Here is a 25,047-nt window from a genome sequence, read left to right on the forward strand (position 1 = left end):
AGCAACTGTGTCTCTTTGTCTACCTCTACCTTTCTGTAGCCTCTCTATAGTATAGTAAGCCTTAGGCAGTCATGGAGCTGCCCTCATGGGTGATGGAGGAGGGAAATGCCCTCCAGCATCTGGGGCTACAATTCATAGTATAGAAGGAGGGAGCTACTGGCACTTCTGTTTTCAAATGAAACAGCGCATAAACAATCTGTCCCCTGGTAGCAACATTTCATTTCCCTGCCTGACTGCCACCTCTCATTTTGCTGATCACTCTGAAATGAAACTGCAATAAGACTTTTTTTTAAATTTCTAAGATATTAAAGGTATATACACATACAAAAAGGCATTTAGACTACATCATTCAGGTGAACAGGCCTGGAGCTATCTGAAAGTGCCAGTAATGAAATACTTCTTTCTTGTACCAAACTAGCATTTATACACAAATAAAAAGTACTGTCTCCTCACGTTAATCTGTCTTTTTATCCACTGAGAAAAGCAGCATTTAAGATATCCCCACATGCAACACACAAAAACTCTTATCCAACTTATTTAGGCAACTTATTTCAGATATAGATCATGACAATGTGCTTACAAGGTTTTGAAAGTTCTCTCCTGCTCTGATTAGTGGAGGTGCTTCTGTGTCTTGCAGTCAGCAGCTAATGCATGCTTCATAAATGGCTTCACCGCTAATGACAAATTCTATTATCACCCCACAGCCATCCACCCATCCATCCATCCATCTTCGGGTGGGGGATATGGATGAAATGTTCATGGTTTAATGTTGCTATAGTGATACATGTGATGTAAATTTCCTGAAAAATATCAATTCAGAAACAATTTATATATATAAAATAACCTGTGGGAATGCCTGTTTTTTGTGAATAAGATACCCGACAAATCAAGGCACCTCATCACAATACAGATTAAATCCTATAAATTCAATATTGCCATCGATTAGTCCTACAGCATTGCTCCTAATCACCCAACAGATGTAGAAATATTATAGGGTTAGAATAGCTACCCCAGCAGAAATGGAACAAAAAATCTCTGTCTATCCATTTTTAGTCACTTCCTCCCAGCTCCACCAAGAGGATCCTGAGGTCCACCCAGTCCACCTGAAATATCAGAATATGTTCTGGGTCTGCTCTCAGTGTCTCCTCCCAGTCAGATGTACTCCATGGGGAGCCACCCCAGACACATCCTAATTAAAAGTCTGTGCTACCTCAACTATCTGTTTTTAGGAGGAGCGGTGGAGCAGAAGGTCTGTTCTGAGTTCCTCCCAAATATCTGGCTTCTCACTCTATGACCCCAACCTGCACAGGCAGCTCATTTCAGCTTCTTGTGTCCATAAATCTAGAACTTCACCTTCAGGCTTAGCTCCATTTTCAACATGACATTTTAGTACTATGCCACTTGTCATTTTCACACTTCATTGTACCCTCATTCAGAAGCAAGGCCCATAGATACTTAAAGTCTTTTACTTGGGGCCACAGCCCCAACTGCCAAATGTTTCTGTCCAAGAGACGTGTCAAACATGACAGGCTGACAACATTCAGGGCCTTCGGCATCTCAGGGTGAATCTCATCCACCGCTGGCATCATGCCAGCAACTATTTCAGTGACCTGTACTGCTGTAACCTCTTGTCTTTGTATCTGTTTTGTAATTTAAAAGTGCCTGAAGGAGTTGGTAGACTTGTTTCCATCACTTGAAACATATTACCATTATCACATCTTTGCCACCTATTCATTGTGCTATGACATTTTGTGTAAATCAAAGTTTGATTTTCTGGGCCAGCCCTATGAATGCGGATGTTGCTTGCTTGCTGACTGACTGACTGACTGACTGACTGACTGACTGACTGACTGAATGACTGACTGACTGACTGATAAAGTTACACCATTGGTTGGCCAGCAGAGTGTTGGAGTGTGGATCTTCATTGGTCATTGCTCTTTCAAAATGATTGGACATGAACAACGAATGTTGCCTGTGAGATAAACCGACTTTTCAGACCACTTTAGCAACTTAAAAAAAAAAAGAAAAGAAAAAAGCACCAAGTGACAAATCCAATGACTTTTTGGACAGACCCTCGCTACTTTCTGTAGAAGAGAGTCTTCAATATTGCCCCGCGAGGTCGGGCTTTCTCTCTGCAGGCACATCTCCCTATGCTGACTGTGTGGCAGCTGATGTGAATGAGCTTATAACTTTGTCTCTGGGTGATAGTTTTAGATGTAAATATGACAGAAATCACACCCCAGCTGCCTTCTATAACTTATGTGTTAAGTGATTTTGTCATATAATGTCACAGTTATAAAATTTGAATTTTACCAGTGCAGAGAAGCAGTTTGGTAATGGCTTGGAAGTGATTGCTGGTTAACATGTAGTCTTAATGGACCATGTTTCATTCTCTATTTGATACTTCCATTGTCTGACAACAGAAACAGAAACACATGTAAATGAGAACAGCTTCATTGGGAATTCAGCTGTATTAAAATACTGTCTACGTGGGTACAGATTGTAAGAGAGAAAATGACAGATAAAGGGCTGAAACTGACACTAGGAAGAGTGCAGATAGCTTATGACATGGTCCAGCCATACTCTAGGTTTTGACCTAGTTTGACCCAGTCTTGTTGAGTGTTGCCATGTCATTGAAGTGAAGATACAGCAAGCTGACATGTGCTGCACTGACAGTAATGTAGTTGTGGGTTTATGCTCCCATGGACATATCTACCCTTCACAGATAACAGCCTACTCTCCCTGCTCTCCATTAAGGGTGAAAATCAAAAAGGTCATTATAATTCAATTAAATTTTGATTCCCAGGGCTACACTTCCTCATACTTCATGGTATTCAGTTAAGTGTGTAAGAATTTTGTGATAAGCGTCCATACATTTTCTGTAAGTAACAAATGCTTTCATCCTTGCAGGGTCATGGGGGCTGAAGCTTAGTGATAACCATACACCCTCATTGTGTATGCATGTACAGAATGTTAACAGTCCTAACTAAATTTAAATGGCTGAAGAAAAACGAGATCACAAAAGCTCTTGTGGATTGTGTACATTGTTGCAGAATGTATATATTCCACCATAACCTTTTGGAATTAGTTTTAATTTTAAATTTCTGTTTTTTTAAACTATTATATTATTTTGTGTCCCATTAAACCATTAACCATTCGCACTGTAAGTGAACCCTTTGATTTAGCAGGAATTTTGCACCACTCTTCCTACAGAACTGCTTCAGCTCACACATATTCTTAGGATGTCTAGTGTGAGTGTCTTGTTTCATTGGGTGAAGGTCTGGGCTCTGACTGAGCCACACCAACAGGTTGATTTTCTTTGTTTGATGTCATTCCGTAGTAGATTTGATTTGATGTTTATGATCATTATCCTGCTGCATCACCCAACTTCTACTGAGCTTCAGCAGGTGGACAGCCACCCTGACATCATACTGTATGATGCCTTGATAAACTTGGGAATTAATTTTCCCTTTGATGCTCTCCAAGCCCAGACGTAGTAAAGCCCCAAATCATGATGCTTGCTCCACCTTACTCCACCTTTTGGATGAAATTTTCATGTTGGTTTTCAGTTTTTACACCATATACAGTATAGTGCTGCATGTTCCTCCCAAACAATTCAACCTTAGCTTTATCAGTCCACAAACATTTTCCCAGTAGTTTTTTCGGGGAGCAGCAGCTTCCTCTGTGGTGTCCTGCCATGGTCATGCCATGCTCCATACAGCCATGCACAATGACTTGTCTATGGTAGACTCATGAACAGGGATGTTAACTAGCTCCAATTATTCTTTTAAGCCTTCAGCTGTTACTCCGGGCTTCATATTTATCACGTTGATCATTCTGTGTTGTGCCTTTCATCTTAGCTGGACACCCACTTCTATAGGGAGAAAAGCCACAGAACTATCTCATCTCCATTTATAGACAGTTTATCTGACTGTGGACTAATCGATATCTGAAGGCTTTCAAATGACTTTGCAACCCTTTCAGCTTTATGCAAATCAACAATTCTTGATCCTAAGTCTTCTGAGATCTCTTTTGAGAGGCATGGTTCACATCAGCAGATGCTTCTTGTGAATAGGAAAATATTTTTTATAAGTCAAAGTAGCTCTAACCCACTCCTCGAATGTTGTTTCATTGTCTGGACTCCAGATTTACTCCTGATTCAAGTTAGCTTTTGTTCATTACCCGAGGGGTTCACATGCTTTTACCCAACCTACACTGTGAATGTTAGAATGATGTATTCCATATGGACAAAAATGATCTGTGTGTTATCAGTTAAATATGTGGTGTTTGTTCGAAAACACAAACTAAAACTTAGATCAAGATCTGACCACATTTCATAACAAATTTATACATAAATGCAGATAATTCCAAAGGGTTCACTTTTTCTTACCACTGTATATAACATAGCTGGAGGGGGCAAAAGTTTCAGCACTACACTGCCTTGTAAATTAACATATACTCAGCTTCCACTTTGACACTGCTGATTAATGTGAAACTTTTTCTCAGATCGTCAGAATGAATGTTAGGTTCACTAGACTGCTTGGGGATAACTAGACCTGCTCTTTGATCCCAGCAAGTTATTACTGGTGTTTATTCATAAATCATTTGCTCTCTCTCTATCTCTCTCTCTTACTCTCTGTCATCCTCCTCCCTTTACTCTTTCAATCTCTCTTTCTTCCTCCTCCCTCACATCTCGTACTCTCTCTGCTTCTCTTTATGTGTGAATAAGGGATGGACCTGACCAGGCCTCACCTCAAATCGGTCAGTTCAGCGGCAACTCTGTACAGGAGGGCGTGTCCACCACCGCCAATCAGATCCTCATCAAGTTTCACAGCGACTTCAGCACCAGCGGCTTCTTTGTGCTGCATTATTATGGTAACCTCCCCTTTGATACCATCTAAGTAAAGACCTTGTTCCACACTGCTGTAATGACCCTTATTCATTTGATGTTCAGTTCTCCACATTGCAGGAACCCTGCTATAGTAATTAAGATCACAAAAAGAACAGAAAGAGATTGTCCTCATGCTTCTACATCGGAAGGCCTTTAATTTTCCCTTTTTTTTATGAGTCATTATGTGGCCTTTCTCATTTTGCTACACGGTATTGCTTCCAGTTCTGTGTAATGATAAATGATGAATGCCTTCTTATGCCTATTTTTCAGCTGCACTATTAAAACGCCCCCTCGAAAAGAAGTTGATTAATAATAAAATGTCCCCCATCTCAGCTAAATTAGTGATTGGATTTTGATGATCATGAACAGTGATAGGTGGCAATTTATGATCTAATCAAGTTTCAGTATGATGAGAGAGTAAAGAAAGTGTTGCAGTTGAATAGAAAACACACACACACACACACACAAACTTTCTATCTCTTACTTCAGTGCTCTGTTGCAGATTTCAGCATTTGTCCTCTCCCCCACAGCTTACCAACTGAGAACATGTCAGCCACCCTCTCCTGTCGCCAATGCCACTATCCTAACTGATGATGACGAGTTTGAAATAGGTTTGTCTTATTTTATTTTGCTTGTTTACTGGCCAGCGACAATATATAATAAAATAAATTTGCACCAGACATAAGGTAATTTGCTTGGACAGCCATGGATGGAGAGAAAAAATAGGAGTAGACATATCAAATGCTTGTGGTCATTAATTAATTAGTTAGTTTATTACTCGTTTGTTGAAAGCATTGTTTCTATGTCTATGTCTTACCTTTTTTGTCAATTTCTTAATTCATCTGTCCATTTCACATTTTGAAATAGCTTTGTAGTACATTTTCATTTGAACATATACATTTTTCTATGATACAGATACTGGGCAGATATGTGGGTTTTCTTTTTTTTTGTTTTACTACTTTTACTTCCTCATTTCATTTGCAACGTGACTTTGTTTCTATCTTTCTCTTCTTTTTTTTTTAATGCGTTTTGCTTTTCCTTGTATTTCTTCCCTGCCTCTTGAGTGTTTTCCATGTATTCATGCTCCTTGCAATGAAATATTAGTTTGAGGGCAGGGCTAATTAACTCTCCGTATATGCTGTTAGTATTTTCAGTGTTCAGAAGTGATTAGCAAAATGAAGTGGAACTCGTGGCTAGTGGCTGCCTTACTTTGTGTCTTTGAAATTGAGTGTTAGTTTGATTTCAAATGTGTGTGTCTGTGTGTGTGCACGTGTATGTGCATGTGTGTTTGTGTGCAAGGTTGCAGCTCTGTAATCTAGTGAAGTGCCTTCAGTACTCCAGCTAGAGGATGTCAATCTTCATTAGAAAATGTGTTGTTGATTACTGTTTCAAGTGCTTGTACTGAGGAAGCTTTTACTAACATAGCTCTATGGGGATGTGTGTGTGTGTGTGTGTGTGTGTGTGTGTGTGTGTGTGTGTGTGTGTGTGTGTGTGTGTGTGTGTGAGAGTGATTGCGTGGGCGGATGAATGGATGGATACGTTTTTCATGTCCACTCCCGGCTCATGCGTGTGCATTTTTGCGTGTGTGTGTCTGCATGATTGGGGGTGTAAATGACCTCACAGGGGATATTATTCGGTACTCGTGCCTGCCAGGCTTCACCTTGGTGGGCAGTGAGATTCTGACCTGTCGTCTTGGAGAGAGGCTACAGATGGATGGACCCCCACCAATCTGTCAAGGTTGGTTTATTCAGTGTGTGAGTGTATGAGTCTGTGTTGTTTTTGTGTGGCTTTTTAAATGTTCTTGTGTTTACTTGTGTAAGTATTCCTCACAGTGTGAATTCAAATGTTTGCATTTGCACATCCACCCACATTTATGTGTTTTATGCATTCATGTTCGGTTATGTGTGCCTAAATTTGTGTTTACTTTGCTAAGGTTGGTTGCAATCAGCAGCACCTACTGTTGATGCATCATTTAACAGACTGCCAGCAGGGCCCCCTCTAGCAGGTTCCTGGTGGCAAGCAGCATCTCCATTCTAATTCATCAAGGCTCAGAGTTAGAATGCTACTGACCCAAGATCACAGACCTCTGCTCCCTTACAAACCAACACTTGACTTTGAAGGCTGAGTGTGAAACAAATTACAGATCAGCAGGTTTCATATACAAGTTGTTTTTTTTCTGTAGCAGTGTAAAAAGGTAGAAGGTGGGCGATCAGAGCTTCTTTTTTTTTTTTTTTTACATAGTAAGAGATGGGAGCTTAAATTTTACCCTCTAATCCTGCTCAAATGGCCCCATGGGTTTGATTGATATAAAAAGTCATCCTATCCATGTTCTTTCAGAAGATGGATTTTCGAACAAGAAGCAAAGGAAAAGAAGTGTCTCTGTTGTCTGGATCAAAGATTTTAGACCAAAAAACAAATGCCATCATCCAGCCTGTCGTGCCAACACATCTTTTCTGAAGACAACAGAGCGCTCTGAATCCTTCTTTTCCCTATAGATAGCCATCTTTTGAAGTGCCCTAAAGTCCTTTCTCTACAAGTCTTGAGATGATAAGCATTTCTGTCTTTTTATTTCCAGAAACTATGAGTAATCACATAGGACTGGTGATCAAGGCATGATAGATACTCAGCAAACCCCTGCATTCATAAAGCACCTTAGAATAGGATTAGCGATTTGGAACCTATTGTCTCATCCCTGGCTGTTATTATTTGATGTCTGACTTGATATCTTGGTTCTCACCCTGGAGCAATTTTGCAGCTGACATTGTTTTGCTCTTACAAGTAAGAAGTTGGCCAATTTCATTTTATATATGGAGAGTGTCATAAGTAAAGCAACACATAGTAATGGCAATGCTTAAGTCGAGTGACCTCATCTCTGATCCAATATCTAGAGGCTACTCATATTCTTGTACTTTACATGCAGGACTGCCAGTGAATACTTCTATTAGTGTATGCACAAAGGTCAAAGAGACCAAAAGCATGGCAATATGATAAAATGCGCATTGAGGTAGGTGTGTGTGTGGGAGTCCTGAAAAACAAGGCCTACCTTTTACTTTTGCTGCATTGGGCCTACCTAACATTTTTCAAAATTAAAAATGTATAAAAACAAAAGGGATATGACGTCCTACAGAATTTTATTAGCTTGTTAGACATTGCATACTAAAGAGAGATAGAAAACAAAGGAGAGAAAAGTTTCATTGCATACTCCGTCATGATGGTCTGGCATGCAGATATACCATCATTTATAACATATCAATCGAATTGTAGTAAAATGCTTTTCAATGCTCAGTTCTATTGTTTGTTTGAACGTGACCAAATTAGCAGATCAGCAACAATAGGAGTAGTTTGGAATCGTGTTTCTGTGCCTATCGAGGGCAGTGAGTCACCTGAGAGTAGTGGAGGATATTTGAAGCTTTTTCTTTTTGTTGATCTTGCCAGCTCACCTTCTCATGTGTTTCTGACTACACAGAGCTCTGCTAAGATCAAATAACTCCTATCACCTAAAACTCACATACTGTACTGAAATAATTTCACTGGCTTCAATGTGACTACATTAACCTGCCAAAGCCAGATGGCTAAAGTATGTTGGGACTGTTCTGGTAGACCCTAACATTGTTTTTCAGTTGATTTCATTGTGCAAGGCAATCAGTCATATACTAGCATTTGAGATGTTTTAAAGGACCTATTTGTAAATTTTGTTATTGCTGCATAGCCAACATTAGCAGTAACAGTTGTTAACTTACAATTCTACGACAAATGTTGCAAGTTCAGTATCAGGCTTCATTCCTTTACTTGCCAAGGAGCTGTCTCCAGGGGTGGAAAGCAACGCCAAATGTTAACCTTCTTAACTTTCAATCTTGTTTTGCTTCAATTTCTATCACTTCTTTTTTTTCTCTTTGAATTAAGCATGCTAACCAGCTAGCCCGAGTCCGACAGAACCATCTCGTCATTTTCCAATAGAGAGTCACAGTAGCGTCCAATCTGCCCTGAGGAAGTAGTACTGCTCAAAGAGTGTATTTAAATCTCTTGTCTTGTAAATGCAACGATGGCTGAAGCTCTTAGCAAGAGACCACCACCATCCGCTCCCGGCAAGAAACCATGTTAAGCGGCAGAGAAAACGCACATTTTAATGTTTGACAGCACAGGCTCTCATACATCATAGTAAATTGTGTTTTACACTGCGATGGGTCTTCTTAGTCAGGTCATGCTAAATTTAGGCTATATAAAAAACAAGCATAAGAGTCCAATAAAGATGTTGCACTTCCATATGAGCAAGGACTCAGAAAAAATACAGAACATCCCCATACTGAAATGAGTCAGGTGATTAGTCATCATATATACCTTGATCAAACTGCTCCTTAAAACCTGCCTAGAGCGTTAAATTGGCATAGTTAGGACTACATTTTTAAATCATTATTGTAGTCAAGAAAAAAATTTTACATTTTCTTTTGCTGGATATGTTATGTCCTTGTGCCACCTGTAGCAAGAAACTAATTGCTCTCCTTGGGACACGTAGAGTTGAACTTAATTTGAGTTGACCCGCTATTCACATGCAAGAGGCTGCTAGAGTAAGCTTGTAAAGGGGCCATTTCCTGTTGGCAGCTAGCCGATAGGGCAGGAAAAAGAATTCTCCTGTGTTCCCTATTCCGCTTTTGTTTGCTGTCAACCCTTCTGTTAATTGTCATTTTAGGCTTATAAGATAACACTGAAATGCCCTTGCATGGCTATGCAATTTCACCCCTAAATAACCCTGGTTGTTAAGATATTTCCCCAGGCTCTCTCCTTATGAAAGCCTTTTGAGGAAGGTTATGCGGAAGCTTGGATCAAGGATAGAGCCACAATTGAGCTGAGTGCTGTATGTTGAGTGCTTGGTAAACCATCTGCCGCACTGAGGTTGAGTCTAACCCATTAAATGTCGTCGAATAGCTCCTTGTCTTCACATAACCATTGAGTCTTTGAGAAAATCTCCTGAAAAGCAATTTTTGCTCTAACTTCATCTTCGCTGGATCTATTTCTCTGTAGTCAGCAATATGTATCGTTGTTGTGATATTCTCATTACATACACTCCAGTGTGCTGAGTTAAAAAAATAATAAACAATCGGTTGTTTGCACGAGGAATAACCAAGTCCCATCTTGCAGTGTTTGCAAGATTTAACATTTGCCACTGCCATTTCTTTTTAAACCAATCATGTTGGAATGTATGCCATTTTAGCAAATAACCTATACGTTAAAACCCGGTGCTTGATATCAGTAATTTCATCACTTACTTTGCTGTAACTGGATGAGGATGGCTGGTCAGTATACCAAGTAATGCTGATTCCCTTGAGATCAGATGGGTCTTCTATCCACAAGATGAAATTACAAAAATACCAGTAAACTATATTGTGTCATGTTTACCAGCTTTTTTAAACAATTGTATTTAAAATGTGATTATTTTTTATTATTTTTATTGATTTACTGGATTTATCTGCCTTTAATTAGGGCTATATTTTTCACAATATTAAATGATTTGAGCCAGTATGGTAGTAGTATCTGTACTTTGCATTTGTGTTACACTAAGGTGCAGAGGTGTAGATTTGTAGTGTAGGCAAATAATCATATAACACATTGTAAGCCTAGGTCTGCTCTCAGGGTAGCTTCCTATCCTTATCATGGTTCTCTAAAAACTCATCCTAAAAAGTAGCAGTATTGAGGTGTCTGAAACTGTTTTAAGCCTCTCCTAATTCATTTTTTTAATCCCTGCACCTAAAGTTTGAGGCAAAGCAGTTTAAACCATAACTGTGCTTACTAGAGAGACTTGTGTTTGTTGCCTGGCAACGTTAGCTTATTAAACAAGTACTTGGGGCTTCATGATTTCAATAACAAACTCTTACCAAGTAGATGGCTCTATTTGCAGTGCATTAGATCTTGCCAATTATATAATATATACATAAAATCTTAAAGCCGTATAGTATGGTGACATGCTGCAGGGAATGGGAATCTGTGCAGTGCATAAAGGGTTTTTGGGTTGGTAACTCCAGTATAATAATCTGTAGTAAAGAGATTTAGAATTGAAATCAGCAGTTGTTGATAGCAATTACTTACAAATTTAACACATTGTTTAAGGTGACTTTGTACAGGCTGTATGACAAATATTCCCACTGGCATCAGTAAAAGCAAAGGCTCCTGCTGATGACAGAACTGAGGAAGCAATCGTGTGAACTGCTGCAACTGCGCCAACTGAAGACCCCATTCTGAACTCCATCATATTGCCAGTGAAAGTCACAACTCTCCTGCTAAAGCCAAGTGCAACAAACCATGTTTTCTTGTTTTTCATCTCAAATACAAAATGAAGTCTCTTAACTGTGTAGAAACATGCTCTTTTTCTCTTTTTGAAAGTGTGGGCTTTAGAAAGCAAAGGTCTTGAATAACTAACTGTTTAAAAAACTCAAAATTTAAAGTGTAACTGGCTTGAAATGACCAACCAACTACTGACCTGACCTACTACCATCCACTGCGGTGCATTTTATGTTTGTGTCTTTGTGGCCTGTAAAACATACAAATATGCAATTTTGATATAATTAGTTTCCATGAACTCAAAAGTGAAAATTCTTGAAGAAATTCAAAGACATTCCGTGCACACATTGCTCTTCAACTTTGGTCTTGCATTTACATATGTACAGTTGGGAGCAGGTCAAAATTTTCTATTTTCATTATTGAGAACATAATAAATCAAGAATATACAGTGATTGGAAATAAATAAAAATCTATTACTGCTTTGAGAAAAGCAAAAAGCATCCGGTCAGGAAAACATTTATACAAGTATGCAAAGAAAAATATTGATTATGTTACTGAAAAACTGTCAGAAAATTAAATTGTTATGTTAATTTATTTTCTGAATAGATCAAGTTGAGATTTGTTGCCTCCCTAATGAACACAGTACAGTGTTTCCATAAACATTGATTCTCCTGTGTGCAAATCCTGCCATGCTTTTTGTTTTATTATTTACATATAAATTTTAGTTGTTGCTGAGATGTTGAAATGTTCTTGACCTCTGTGCCCACACAGAGCTGTTGGTGGACTGTGTGGTAAATGCATTGTCATTTAGGAAATCATTAACTTTGACATTCTGGAGATCATATCTGCCTGTTGTCTTTGAGCCAAAGGCTGTTCAAGTTCAGCCAGTCAAAACTTTTGCGGTGACTTGCCAGCGGGAATATTCACACTGCTTTCTGTTACAGTTCTTTCCCCACAGCTTCTTTTCTTGATATATGTCCGAGTGTTTCTAGTGACCTTTTTATCTGGAACAGTTGTTGGCATTAACCTTTCATATGCGTCATGTTTCTTCACTTGTGTCCCTGAAGAGAAACTTGTGTTACCAGTAGAAAAGGAGAAGAAAGAAACAGCACTGTCATTATTTCAGACATGCCAACCTACAGGAAATTAAGGGAGTGCTCTGAGCTGATACACATGAACTCTCTCACACACACACACACACACACACACACACACACACACACACACACACACACACACACACACTCACACACACACATTCATACACCATTTTTCCATACAAAGTTAGCTGTCTCACCTACTGAGTATTATTATTTGAGAGATTGATATCAGGGGAGCCTGGTGACAACAGCAGACTCACCATCTCAGCCCTCAGGTGCAGTATCATTCAGGCTGAAATTTTTTCAATGTAATTTTTACTGTCACTGAGCAATCCTGTCTTCTTTTCCCTCACCTCATCTTGCTTTTTTGCCTCTGCTGGGCTTTCACCCCCCTCTTTTGCCTCTTTCCTCCTTCCTCTCTCCTTCCTTCCTGTCATTCCTCCTCCGTAACTTTGTTTTCCGCTAACGTGGCCTCGCCCTTATTCTTTTTCTTACCTTTCTCCCAGTACAATGTCCAGCCCATGAGGTGCGCTTTGACTCAACTGGAGTGATCTTGAGTCCAGGCTACCCTGAAAACTACCCTAATCTCCAGATGTGTTCTTGGTTGATTAACGTGGAGAAGGGTTACAACATCACTCTGCACTTTGAACTCTTCCAGACAGAAAAGGAGTTCGACATCTTGGAAATATTTGATGGTGGGTTTTGCTGGGACTTTGGTGTTTGAGTTCTATCATAAACAATTAGTGAGCAAATACAATAAAATACAAATAAAGCAAATTTAATTAAAGTGGAATCACTGATGGGTTATCTTGTGTATCCTTCCATGTTCTGAATGCTGTATCTTAGATTTTTGGTTTCAATGATGTGTTCAGTAAAATAAATTGTAATGTATGGTTGATGCCATGATTAGTTGCCATTTAGAAATATTACTCATATTTGGTCTGGTCTTCTTTCAGACATATCTTTAATTAACATTGTTTATTCTGAAAACATTGAAGATGCATGTCTATTCTGTCTAGATTAATGCTTGTTTTTGATGTTGATCTGAGAAACTGTGTGTGTGTGTGTGTGTGTGTGTGTGTGTGTGTTCGTGTGTGTGTTCGTGTGTGTGTTCGTGTGTGTGTGTGTTCGTGTTCGTGTTCGTGTTCGTGTTCGTGTTCGTGTTCGTGTTCGTGTTCGTTCAGGTCCCAACATCTACAGCCAGAGCTTAGCATCACTCAGTGGTGACATTGAAACACCCTTCAGCCTGACCACCACAGGCCACCAGCTCCTGTTGCGCTGGTCCTCTGACCACGGCACCAACCGACGTGGCTTCCACATCAGATATGTGGGTGAGTATCAAAGTATGTATCCAGCTTATAATCATATTCTCTTTTTATTAGTACTATTTGAATATATTTTGTCTTTAAACTGCAGCAAAGTGTTAAAAGTCATGGGTTTACAATTCGGGCAGTTATAATTTAGGCACTGTATAAAGACACTTTTATTGAATAAGTGATAACACTGCATAAGGGCAAATATTCATTGAACCCTCTCTGCTGCAGCTACTGCATATTTCTGTGTACACAACATGACCCCATGATTTTTATCACAGTGTGCCGTTATTGTTTCGGGGTATTATTTATTGAGTTTTTAATATCAGTTAATTTACAACAATATTTTGAAGTTCCACAGAAATGATAATGGCTCACAATAGGAGATGTTTTCATACGCAAAAACCATGAGGCAGGAAGAAAGTCACTGGAAGGCTTGCATGCTGTTTTGCGCTCCTTAATTTCAAAAGGTTTTAAATTCTTAATTGGCTCTTTAATAAAGCAAGTGGTGCTAAGCAAGAGTAGCACAGGGAATCTTCTTCCATTTGAAATGCATCAATAATAATGAAAAAAGCACAAAAGACATTTATATTTCATGTTGTGTCTTTCCATTATATTTAATACACGGGAGTGTTACCGTGAAAGCAAGTCGGCATGATGAATTTTGTAAAGACGACTCCTCCTTGACTTGATTGACTTGAACAGGAACTGACTTAAACTCCAGTGCTTGTCTTTTCGTCATAAATCCCTGCTATCTCCCAGTCATGCTGATTTTAAAGAATGTTTGACAGCATTTATGAAGCGCATAGCACTCCTTTGGATTTTCTGTCCCATCAGCTATTTGGTGCTCATATTCTGGAAATCCCATTTATCTTTTTTTTTTGTTGTTCGATGGGCTGTAAGATGAGGGAAAGTAAGGCTATGGAACAAATAACTGCAGGTATCACATGTGTTAACTGAATATGCAAAAGAGATGTGACACTCCTCGGGCATTTTCCCTCATTATCTTTCTGCATTTAGAAAGGAGCCTTACTGTGACTAAAAATGTTCACCTGAGTCTTTTTCCAGAGGAGCTTTGTTAATGCATCTCATCCTTTTCTCTGCTTAATGTCTCTGCTTAACTGTTCAATATCCTTTTCCCTTGACTTCATTCTCACCTTTCTCCCATTTCTCTCTCCTCTCCTTTGCCTTACCATTCTTGCCCCATCCTCTCCCCTGTTCCTTTATTCCTCAATCTATTGTAGCAATGTACTGCAGTACCCCAGACTCCCCGCAACATGGCTTTGTAGTGAGCCAGACCGGGGGTCACCTCAACAGCATGGTGCGCTGGGCTTGCGACAGGGGGTACAAGCTGATCGGAAAGGGCACAGCTGTGTGCAAGAAGACCACCTATGGCTACTACGCCTGGGACGCACCAGTTCCTGCGTGTCAAGGTGAGCTCACTGGCCCTGGCAGCCTTTTATTTCCAACTTCAGCCAGCTTCTTTCCTTGTTCTTCTGGTCACTGCCTCTGGACCCCTACACTCTGCAGGCAGACAGGCAGACAGACAGGCAGGCAGGCTGGCAGGCGCTTAGGGCAGCAGTGTCTCAGCCCAAGCCCCATTCCTGTGTTGTTAGGAGCTGAACTGAATCCAGCCTGATTGAGAGCAGTATCCTATCAGGTGGAAAGGAAAGAGAAATCAATCCGGCCTTTTTCTGTCAATTTCCACTTCTTCAAATTACTTTGGCTAACTTGCAATTAGCATGCAGTGTCTGCTGTTGCTGGGTCTCACTCAACTAATTGGGTTCTTTGATGTGCACATGTGAATTGTGTGCATTTAGGTGTGCATGATTGCATGCACTAGCAGAGATACACATACTCACACAGGAGCAAACAGCAACAGATGGTGTGCTCAATTGCATTTTATCATGATGCAGTGATATCAAAATATGTATGTCACGTACTTCAAAATGATTTAAAAACACTTCACACCTGTGATTGATTCCGTTAGTTTGGTAATTGCACACAGTTTTTCCAAAGCACATAAACTCAACCATTGCTGCAAATGAACTAATATATAGGTACAGATGCTGTCCATCTGCTATCTGCTAGATGCAGTGTTCAATCTTCCATTTTTTCCAATTCATAATGTATGATAGGTTGAGAATGTACAATATATTAGGTTCTCCTTGTTGCTCATGCATCTCAGAGAAAGAGCGATGACCTAAAATAATGTTTCAGGACCACTGACCTCCTTAGCTTTAATGATTTTAAAGCATTCAGTCTTTCTAAGTCGAAACTTTTCATCTGCACTGTAGAAAAGTTTTTGGTGCTTGAGATTAGTATCTGATAGATTGTGATTTAACAGTACTCACAAATGAATGTTGATTGATTCTCTCATGGGGTGGTGAGGGGCAATGTAATGGCTCCAGGCTATGCTGGCAGATTCCTACCTTTGATGTTTCTCAGTGTGCAGCTACCATCGCTGCACCATTTTACGACGTGTGTGTTTGCATAACTGTTCCAATTTAGTGTGGGCCTGCAGATGTTGGTTTCCCGACTATTCACTCGCTCTGACTTGGCTCCTATGATAAACACCTTGAAAACTAGTTGCTTGAGATTTCTGTCTGGTTTAAGCTCTGAGGCCACAGCAACACAGATTTAGGGGTAAGGACACAGCGCTGCGTGGGAGTTTTTCTGTGTGTGTCAGTACTTCATGCTTCTGCATGTGGTGAAGAGTTACTGTCGAAATTAGTGGCCTTATTGGATGTGCTAGTCACTTTAATGACTTAGTCTTCACTAAAAGTAAATCAGTATTGAGTTTTCAGAATTACCCACAAATGAAAAAAGTATAAAATGTCAATCTAACAAATCCTGTAAGTTTCTTTGACTTCTAATTGCTATTTCCATATCTATTGCTGTAATATCTTATAAGGAAAGACCTTATGAGATTTATGGAGGACTTTAACTTTAATAACATACCTCTCTGTCAGATTCCCTCGACTCTGAAGTGGCTGCATACATTTTTCCTCATGGGGCCAGTCCTATATATAATACTTGCATGAATTTTTCTAGCTATTGAGAGCAGTTTTATGGATTCAGTGGTCTCTAATATATACAGTATAAGCAAATGGCCTGGTTAAGTGTTAATGTGACACAAGCCTTTCGGCATCGTTTTTAAATGCTTTAGGTTGGAGTAAATAACCTTGTTTTCTGACTTGATGTTGGCTGTTGAGGTAGGCGTACTGTTTTGGACATATAACACTTCTGCAGTGACCCTCTAATAGACTTTTTGACTTGTCCTAGCAGGAAAAGCACTGGTTCAACTCATTTTGTTAATGATGGCTCAGTTCCATCAAGTGAACCAGTAAGCCAGCATGCACAGCACCAGGGCTCTGGAAGTGGCTCAACTAAGAATTCCTTATTAATGTTGTTCATTTTACCTGTGCAATTCCTGCTGTGACACGTCAACGTGTCTATCATGAATACCGTCTGTTGTCGGAACTCTACAAGGCCGCTAAGTGTCAACATAGTGATTATTTCCTGGTGGGTTTTTACCTACTAAAATTGTAAGCGTTTGAAAAAAAACAAAAAACATAACGAATAGCTGCTTGTGTAAATTGAAAAACTCACACAACATTGCTTGTGTACCACAAAGGGGGGTTGCCCTCCCAACACTGGTGAGAACACATGCACAGATACATGTGACTGCTATGTGAATATGTGCCTACCTACAATGCTTGTGTTAACCAGGCTTCTCTCTTCAAATCTCTATAGAATGTATCATCTATTGTTCTTAAACATGTGTGTCGACAATGGTCCTCTTGCCACCTGCAGCTGTGTCATGCGGTGTGCCCAGTGCGCCAGTGAACGGAGGTGTGCTTGCTGCTGATTACTCCGTCGGCACACGGGTGACCTACTTCTGCAACAGCGGCTACCGGCTCTCCTCCAAAGAGCTGACGACCACAGTCTGCCAGCCAGACGGCACCTGGAGCAACCACAACAAGATACCCCGATGCATCGGTGAGTTGAGGATTCTGGGGGGGGGGCACTATTGTACTGTGGGAAGGGAGAAGTTGAGCGATGATGATTGGAAAGAGCTATGGAGAAGAGACTGATTTTGGAATTTAGAGAGTTTGAAAAATCCTCTGGAGAAGTTGTGGAGTATCAAACAGTTATAACAAAAGCTTGTATTGTAATGCAAGGTGCAGTCCAAACAGAGACAGGAGTGGTGGTCTACACTAACTTGTTGGGTAGTGATGATAAGATGGACAGATGAAAGGGAAAAAATAGTTGAGAGGAAATTTAACTGGGCCTGGGGTGAGTATTTAACATGCCAGTGCAACTCCTAGTTTGAAAGTTATAACGAGTATAGTATAATGAGTGATTGACAGCATTGTTTACAATTGAGACCAATGTTTATTCCCTACTGTATATGTGTCTCACAGCAGAAATGGAAACAGAGTTTGTTTTGAAACTCATTTGGTGCAAATTCAGAAACAGCTTTGTTGTAGAAGAACATTTGTATAACTGCAGAAAAAGTTTTATTAGTTTATTGTAATGATTTTTTTTTCTCTGCAACTGGCCTATTTGTATTTCCTCTAGACTGCTGGGTTGTTACATATGTTTAGAGGTTTTGACTTAGCACTGTGTGTATAAGGGATAAGAGAAGAAATTGAAACAGAAGTCATTCCATTTGAATAATCCAAAAACAACAATGTCCACTCCCCATTGAATCCCCTCTTCTCTCTTTTTTTTTTAAATTTTTTTTATTTCCTTTTGCCACAGTCATGATGTGCCCCAGTCTCAGCTCTTTCTCTCTGGACCATGGGAAATGGAGGATAGTCAATGGTTCGCACTATGAGTATGGTACCAAAATAATCTTCACCTGCAACCCTGGATACTACCGTGTTGGGCCCGCCCACATCCAGTGCCTGGCCAATGGGGTGTGGAGCTGGAGGAGCGAGAGGCCTCGGTGTAGAAGTAAGTGACTTCTGCTGCAGCAGCATGTCACTTGTTGATCACGCAGTCATTGTGGTGGAAATTCTTGTGAACTGAAGAAAATGCATTCACCAGGAGTACAGATTCAGATGTCTCAGGCAGAAGTATTTAGTGAAAGCTTGATGCATCGAGGAGAAAATGATTACCCACAAGTGCCATTATTATCAAACTACTGCCACGTGTGTCATGTCCTTTGCCTACTTCACTCATCCTTGTCTGGAATGAAAACTTATCTATAAGACCTTGGTTTCCATACTTGCAGAGGGTAGTAGTGGCTCGATATGGACACTGTCAGTCATCATAGAAGCTAAACAGTGAACCCTTGTCTAACATTATGAGGTCTTTATGATCTGTCCTTCTTGGAGTGTAGGTGTGGGCCTACAAAATAAGAAAAGAAGACTAAAATGCAGATCACTTGAAAACTCAACTGAGCCAAAATGAAATGTAATGTAAATATAACAATAGTGAACTGTGAGGCCTTCAACCCCACTCTGCTATCGGGGCTTTAGGCCTTCTGTACCAGGTTTGAAGTCCTAACCAGTGAGTGTGCCAGCTAACCTTTTATCTGGCTAGGCAACAAAAAAATTAATTTATTTTCATGATTTTAGGACAGTAACCCTGTCATTTCTGAGGCAAACTTTGTGATTTTTGATATATGTGTGCTTATTGTCTTAACTGTTGTGTGTTTGTTGAATTGTCAGTTATTGTTCTGTTTTATTGTGTTTTCATGTTTATTAGTATTGTATGTTAGGACCCCCTTGAAACTGAGGCGATGCATCTCAAGGGGTTTATCCCAAAGAATAAATTTGTATCATCAAACTTGATAGAAAATTAGTCTAAAATTATAATTAGGAAAAAATAATTATTAAATAAAAGAGATTAGATATAAGATTTAAAATGCTGATATATTTGGCCTTCTCTGAAGGCCTAGGAGGCCCTCACAGTTCCCCACTGAAATATGATAAATGTAATGTTCCAAGATAATATTTAATCATTGCACTATCATGAAAATAACATCAGTGGATAGACACACATAGCACGTATTCCCATCTCACAAACATACTGTAGGTGTGTTTGATTAGTTTCATAGAAAAGATAGAATGGAAAGGAACGTTGTTATCCAGCCAAATTGAAAAATCCATGTCCCATCTCACTTCAGGTGCAGTAGATTCATAGACTGTAACATTACAAGACTTGAAGAATGAATACCTTATTCACAGCTCACTTAATCAGCAACTCAGTGATTCACTTTTGTACTCTTCACATATTCCCTACTCAGCTGAGGTTAGATATTGTTTATTGTGCGGATGGAAAATAAAAGGTGTTCTATGCTGCCATGGAAACTACTTTTTGAGAAGCAAAAGAGCTGAATAACCTGTGTAATGGCAAAAGGAGATGCCAGCCAGTATGATGAAAGATGTTGGGACAAAGGCAAACACCATCATTATCCTCCCCATGAGATAGCACAGGTCACTCTTTTATCGCATTAAGGTCGGTAAGATGGGTGTAAATGACTGTGCTCTCCCATCGACTCTGAAGATGTAAGCCAACATCCGACTCCTCTTTCTCTCTTGTTCTCTCTCACTCTCCTGGTGTCTTGTTCTTTCATTCCCTGACTCTCCATTTCCTTTGTTTTGTTTTTTTTTTTTACTATCCTCTTCATCTTATTGCAGTCATTTCCTGTGGTGATCTGCCCACTCCTCCTAATGGGAAGAAAATTGGGACCCAAACTACCTTTGGAGCATCAGCCATTTTCAGCTGTAACCTTGGCTATGTTATAACTGGATCTACTGTAAGAGAGTGTCTCCTGTCCGGCCTTTGGAGTGGGATGGAGACTCAGTGCCTGGGTAAGCAGAGTCTAGATGTTCCCTTTAACTTTATAAAGGACAGATTTGACCTGGGTCAGACACTGCTGGGGATCTGTTTAGACGGAGCATGACCTTTTTTGTTGGGTCAACATGCCCAGAATAGAGCCAGATGGGGAAGCAGGGGGTGGCTATAATAAGTTTTGTTGCCAAGTGTGTATTGCAATGACGTTAAACATTCAGAAAGATGCAGAGTTTTTTTGTTGTTTGGTTCATTGAGCTACATCATGCATGCAGGTACTTATCACCGCCACTTGCTCACATCAGACTGTTTCAGACCTTGTAGAGATCATCAAGGGTAAAAGTTGTTGTACAAATGTGCAAACACTTTTGGCAACTACTTTAAGTGGATTGGAGCTGGGAGCTGTACAGTAAAACCTCCAAGTAAGTGTGATTTGCTGTTTCTAAAATGCTAAATTTTAGAGAGCAGCTATAGAGGCACAGCTGGCCTGAAACTAAAAGACATTTGCCAAGCTGTACCAGCACAATTTGAGCTGTTGTTAAGATATATAAACAAGAAAATATGCAACAGCTTAGCTTACCACAGCTCGTCACAGCTCTGTACTGTGGTAGAAAATGAGACATACGTAATTACTTGAGCTGCATTCAAACCCACGCAGCAGCAGAATGTGACGGTTTCCCTGGCAGATGTATTAGTCCGTTTATCAACCCTGTGGCACCAGCACTCCAAGCTCAGCTCAAGATTGGTTCAGTTCATTAAAAGAAGGGCACCTCTCTCTTGTTTAGTGATATGACTGTGTTAACATAGCCAGAGACCTCTCAGGATAGTCGCCTACTTCAGGGCTATCTTCATAGAATCTGGCTCCTCTCAACTGGAGCGTGATAATAAAATGCTCGGCTGAGTTTCTGGGCACAGTAGTAAATTAGGGAAATCAGACTCACAGTCAGTGGCAATTTCCCAGGTTTTAAGTGGCAGTGGAAATCTCAGCAAGATTCCTCCTCTCTGAAAGGGATTTATGTTGCTGAAAGTAATACGATTACGTGCATGAGTGTATTGCACAGATTTTGAGGAGTTTCACATGCATCTCTCTGTCTACTGTAGATGAGAAAAGCTGAGTTATCACCACAAGTGACGCTGAAGCCAGTGTAAATTTAGAAATAATAATTCAGAGATAATGAGCTGAAAAATGCTTTCCAAATCCAATATGTTTCATGAATACACCAACTAATTTTGTTTGGCTGCATTATAATTCCAGGACCTTTTAAATCATCTCATTTCATTTTTATAATACAGTTGTCAAAATGCAAAGTTATTCAAACGTGATAACACAAACAAAATTGTGTTTCTACCCTGGAACTATCATCCATTAGTTCAGTGGGTGCTACAGCGGACTATTATTCTCAAATTCTAGAAAGTTAAACTAGTATAAGTATTGCACCATTGAATGATTGACTGAGATAATTTTTATAATGCCAATAGCATTTACCTTCCACCAACCTTCCAAGAATCCATCTTGCCATCATTTACTGCTTTTGCATCAGTTGTATCAGAACTAGAAAGTATTTCTTCACTGAAAGAAGAGTAGAGAACAGCACTGAAGGCTTTTCTCAATGGAAAAGATATTTTCGCTGTTCTCTGGTCCTGGAAAGACTTTGATTTGATTTACCAACTGGCTCCACTGGTAGTGGAAAGAAAATGTAAAGGATGCAGAACCCGATTGGTTAAACTTAGCCCGTGACAGACAGATGGTTCATCCAATCACCTGTAAAGTATTTTTTTGAAAGTGCCTGCCCTTCTCCAAACAGGTTCCAACAAAGACTCCCCAGATGGGTCTGTGTAACAAACCATCTGGCACATCAGGTTAAAAGTGCATTGCATCTAGTGCAAAAATTGGACCTCCGCATTGGCTACAACTGAATGTTATTCTGACAGCAAAGTGTTATAAATGCCATACACAATAATTGAATTCAATATTATTATTGTTTTTTTTTCCCCATCATCCTACAGCCGGTCACTGTGGTGTGCCAGAGCAGATCGTGAATGGGCAGGTGATCGGGGAAAACTTCGGTTACAGGGACACAGTAGTTTACCAGTGCAACCCTGGATTCAGGCTCATTGGCTCCTCAGTACGGATCTGTCAGCAGGACCACAACTGGTCTGGACAGCTCCCAGTTTGTATCTGTAAGTACTTTAACACAATTTCTTGCTGACTGATTGACTGCAACAAGGGTTGGAGTTGGAGTGCGCAAGTGTCTTAATGTGTCAAGGAAAGGAAGAGAATGGGTGGGAAGGGGGAATAATATGAATGATTGTGCTGGTTTGTTTTTTGCAGGCCTGAGAGAATTTTTAGGTCACAGAGTAGGTCAAAATTAAGATGGACAAGGTGTTTTCCTGCATTTCTGTGACAAAGACGAGCCACTTGTTTCTGCAGACACTACTGTTCAAATGCAAAAGAGCTAATGGGGATATTTTTACTTTCCACTCCTGGATTTTAATTAGATAAATTAACTAAAGAAGGCTAGATAAAAACATAATGATTTGATTGAACTATTTCTATTTAGCATTTCTAAATAATTTAAACATTTAAATCGGCATTAAAAAGCTTCTTGCAATTCCCAAAGCTTCCTGCTCCTTTAATCGGAGAAGGTGAGGTCAATAGTCGATGCATATCCCCATAATGTGATTCTCAATCTCCTATTCACCTATTGATGGACTGAAATGTGCTGCTTAGCCTTTCCCAATTGAGATCATGGCTTGATATGTAATTCGCCCGTTGTCTTCTGAGGTTAATTATATGATAATTATATTCCTATGATAGGTGTCACTGTACGTCACCTATTGATCATTTTTATTGAATTGTCTCTCCCATATTCTCTCTCTCCACACATTCTGTATTTTTCTCTCCCCCCTCCCCTTTACCTTTTCTTTGTATCATGTCTCCTCTCATCTTCCATCCTCCACCCTACCTCCTCCTTTTACTCACGTCCCTGAATGATGCACATCGACTGCAGCTGTCACATGTGGCCACCCCGGTAGCCCCATCTATGGCCGCACCACAGGTGACGGCTTCAACTATAATGACGTTGTGCGCTTTTCCTGCAACAAAGGCTACACCCTTGAAGGACCCTCCACAGCTCAGTGCCAGGCCAACCGCCAGTGGAGCCAGCAGCCACCGACATGCAGAGGTAAGGTCCAGCCACAGAGCTCCTGCGGCTTGACTGACTTCAAGTATCAGAAGGCTGCACATGTATCTTGACAGTTAAACTAAAAAGCTGCTTGTCTCTGCCAGCATGTTTAGCCAAGGCACAGACATCGCCTCAGGAGTTAAGGCAAACAGGAGTCACAAGCAGGAGTTGATCCGAGAACTTGGCACCAGCAAGTGCATCATATTCATACGCATTTCATTAACCACCTGCATCTGATCTATTTCTGAGGAGGGTACCTCTTAGTGCATCGATACAGCTGAAGGTGTTTTCATTCAACACTTCAACAGAAGCCAATTCTATCTAATTCTGCTTCTGTGAATCAGGCTAGCCATCAGTGGGAGCGGCAGCTGCCAGCAAGCAGAAGTAAAACCCAGCCAAAGTGTTGGAACAGAATGAAATAGCTTTTGCAAGTGCTTTGTGATGGTTCAGGAATCTGACGTTAAGATGCCTGCAAAAATTCAGCAGCCACCAGATTTATCATGATCATTCAGAAATCAGCAGCCATTGACCGCCATCATGCAGACACAGAAGCAGAACTGATAGATGTGGTTCTCACACATCTATTGATTTGAATGAGAAAAGTCACTATCTGTTCTACTTCTTCTACTGAGTTGCAGCATTAAGTAACAACATCTGGAGCCCTGGCCTCAGAATGAATGTGGGAAAACAGCAATAATGAGCTCGCAGCAGAATGTATGGAGAGCGATGAGTGAATGGGGAATTGTTTCCACAATTCTACTGCCAATTTTTTTACCAAGAAGCCTGCTGCAGGGAGTGATTACTTTGAAGGCAAGAAAGCTCAGAGTACATTCAGTGGAAGATATCTTAATGGGTGTGTCAGATGGTGCCTGTGTGTTAGTTGTATCCAATTTTTATTTTGCCCAGGTTAGGCTCATTAGTGGTGTGTTTACAATCAGCAGCAACCCAGACTGGTGTGACCACACCAGAGAAATGTTTACTTGTTTTCCCCAAATAATTTTGGCAGTTTTGACAATAATTTTGGAAATATTTTCCACACGTTGCAATATTGTCCCCAAAATAGAAAGGACACAAACTATAAAGCCCAAATGTATTGTAGACTATGATTGAAGTTTTCAGTTTTAATGACGCTTGGAAAAAATTTATTTTTCATATTTGCCTTTGAGATAGATAGTTGATGCAGTGTGAGAGATGTGGTAAATAAAGGTAAGTACTTTATGGTCTTAACTCATTTAAAAATCCTATAAATCATGGCAACATATCAGGAAGGGATCATTAAAACATTAAATGAAAAAAAAAATGTATTTGAGTGTGGCTTTAATTGGTCTGCCAACTGGATTTAGTCGGCCAAAGCTAGATTTGCCAGACTTTGCCTATTTAAAAATATCTTTCCTCTTGACATGAATTTTGTTGGCAGTCAGATGTAAAGACACAATTTCATTACTGTGAATAGCACCGTAGAGACAGACCTGGTAAAA

General features: G+C 40.0%; 1 protein-coding gene across 1 annotated transcript in view; it reads left to right on the forward strand.

Annotated features, from left to right (window-relative positions):
- Positions 1 to 25,047, forward strand: part of LOC111655938 (CUB and sushi domain-containing protein 3-like) — a 73,976-nt gene that overhangs the window by 3,959 nt on the left and 44,970 nt on the right. The window contains exons 5-15 of the mRNA XM_023407506.2: positions 4,730 to 4,875; positions 5,422 to 5,502; positions 6,515 to 6,628; positions 12,771 to 12,959; positions 13,449 to 13,595; positions 14,822 to 15,010; positions 17,394 to 17,579; positions 18,345 to 18,539; positions 20,231 to 20,404; positions 22,392 to 22,565; positions 23,396 to 23,569. Coding sequence (XP_023263274.2) covers positions 4,730 to 4,875; positions 5,422 to 5,502; positions 6,515 to 6,628; positions 12,771 to 12,959; positions 13,449 to 13,595; positions 14,822 to 15,010; positions 17,394 to 17,579; positions 18,345 to 18,539; positions 20,231 to 20,404; positions 22,392 to 22,565; positions 23,396 to 23,569 — 1,769 coding nt within the window. The remainder of the gene's footprint in view (positions 1 to 4,729; positions 4,876 to 5,421; positions 5,503 to 6,514; positions 6,629 to 12,770; positions 12,960 to 13,448; positions 13,596 to 14,821; positions 15,011 to 17,393; positions 17,580 to 18,344; positions 18,540 to 20,230; positions 20,405 to 22,391; positions 22,566 to 23,395; positions 23,570 to 25,047) is intronic.

This window comes from Seriola lalandi, unplaced genomic scaffold (genome assembly GCF_002814215.2).
Source record: "Seriola lalandi dorsalis isolate HSWRI2012SDOR001 ecotype SW California unplaced genomic scaffold, Sedor1 jcf7180002054336, whole genome shotgun sequence".
Classification (NCBI taxonomy): domain Eukaryota; kingdom Metazoa; phylum Chordata; class Actinopteri; order Carangiformes; family Carangidae; genus Seriola; species Seriola lalandi.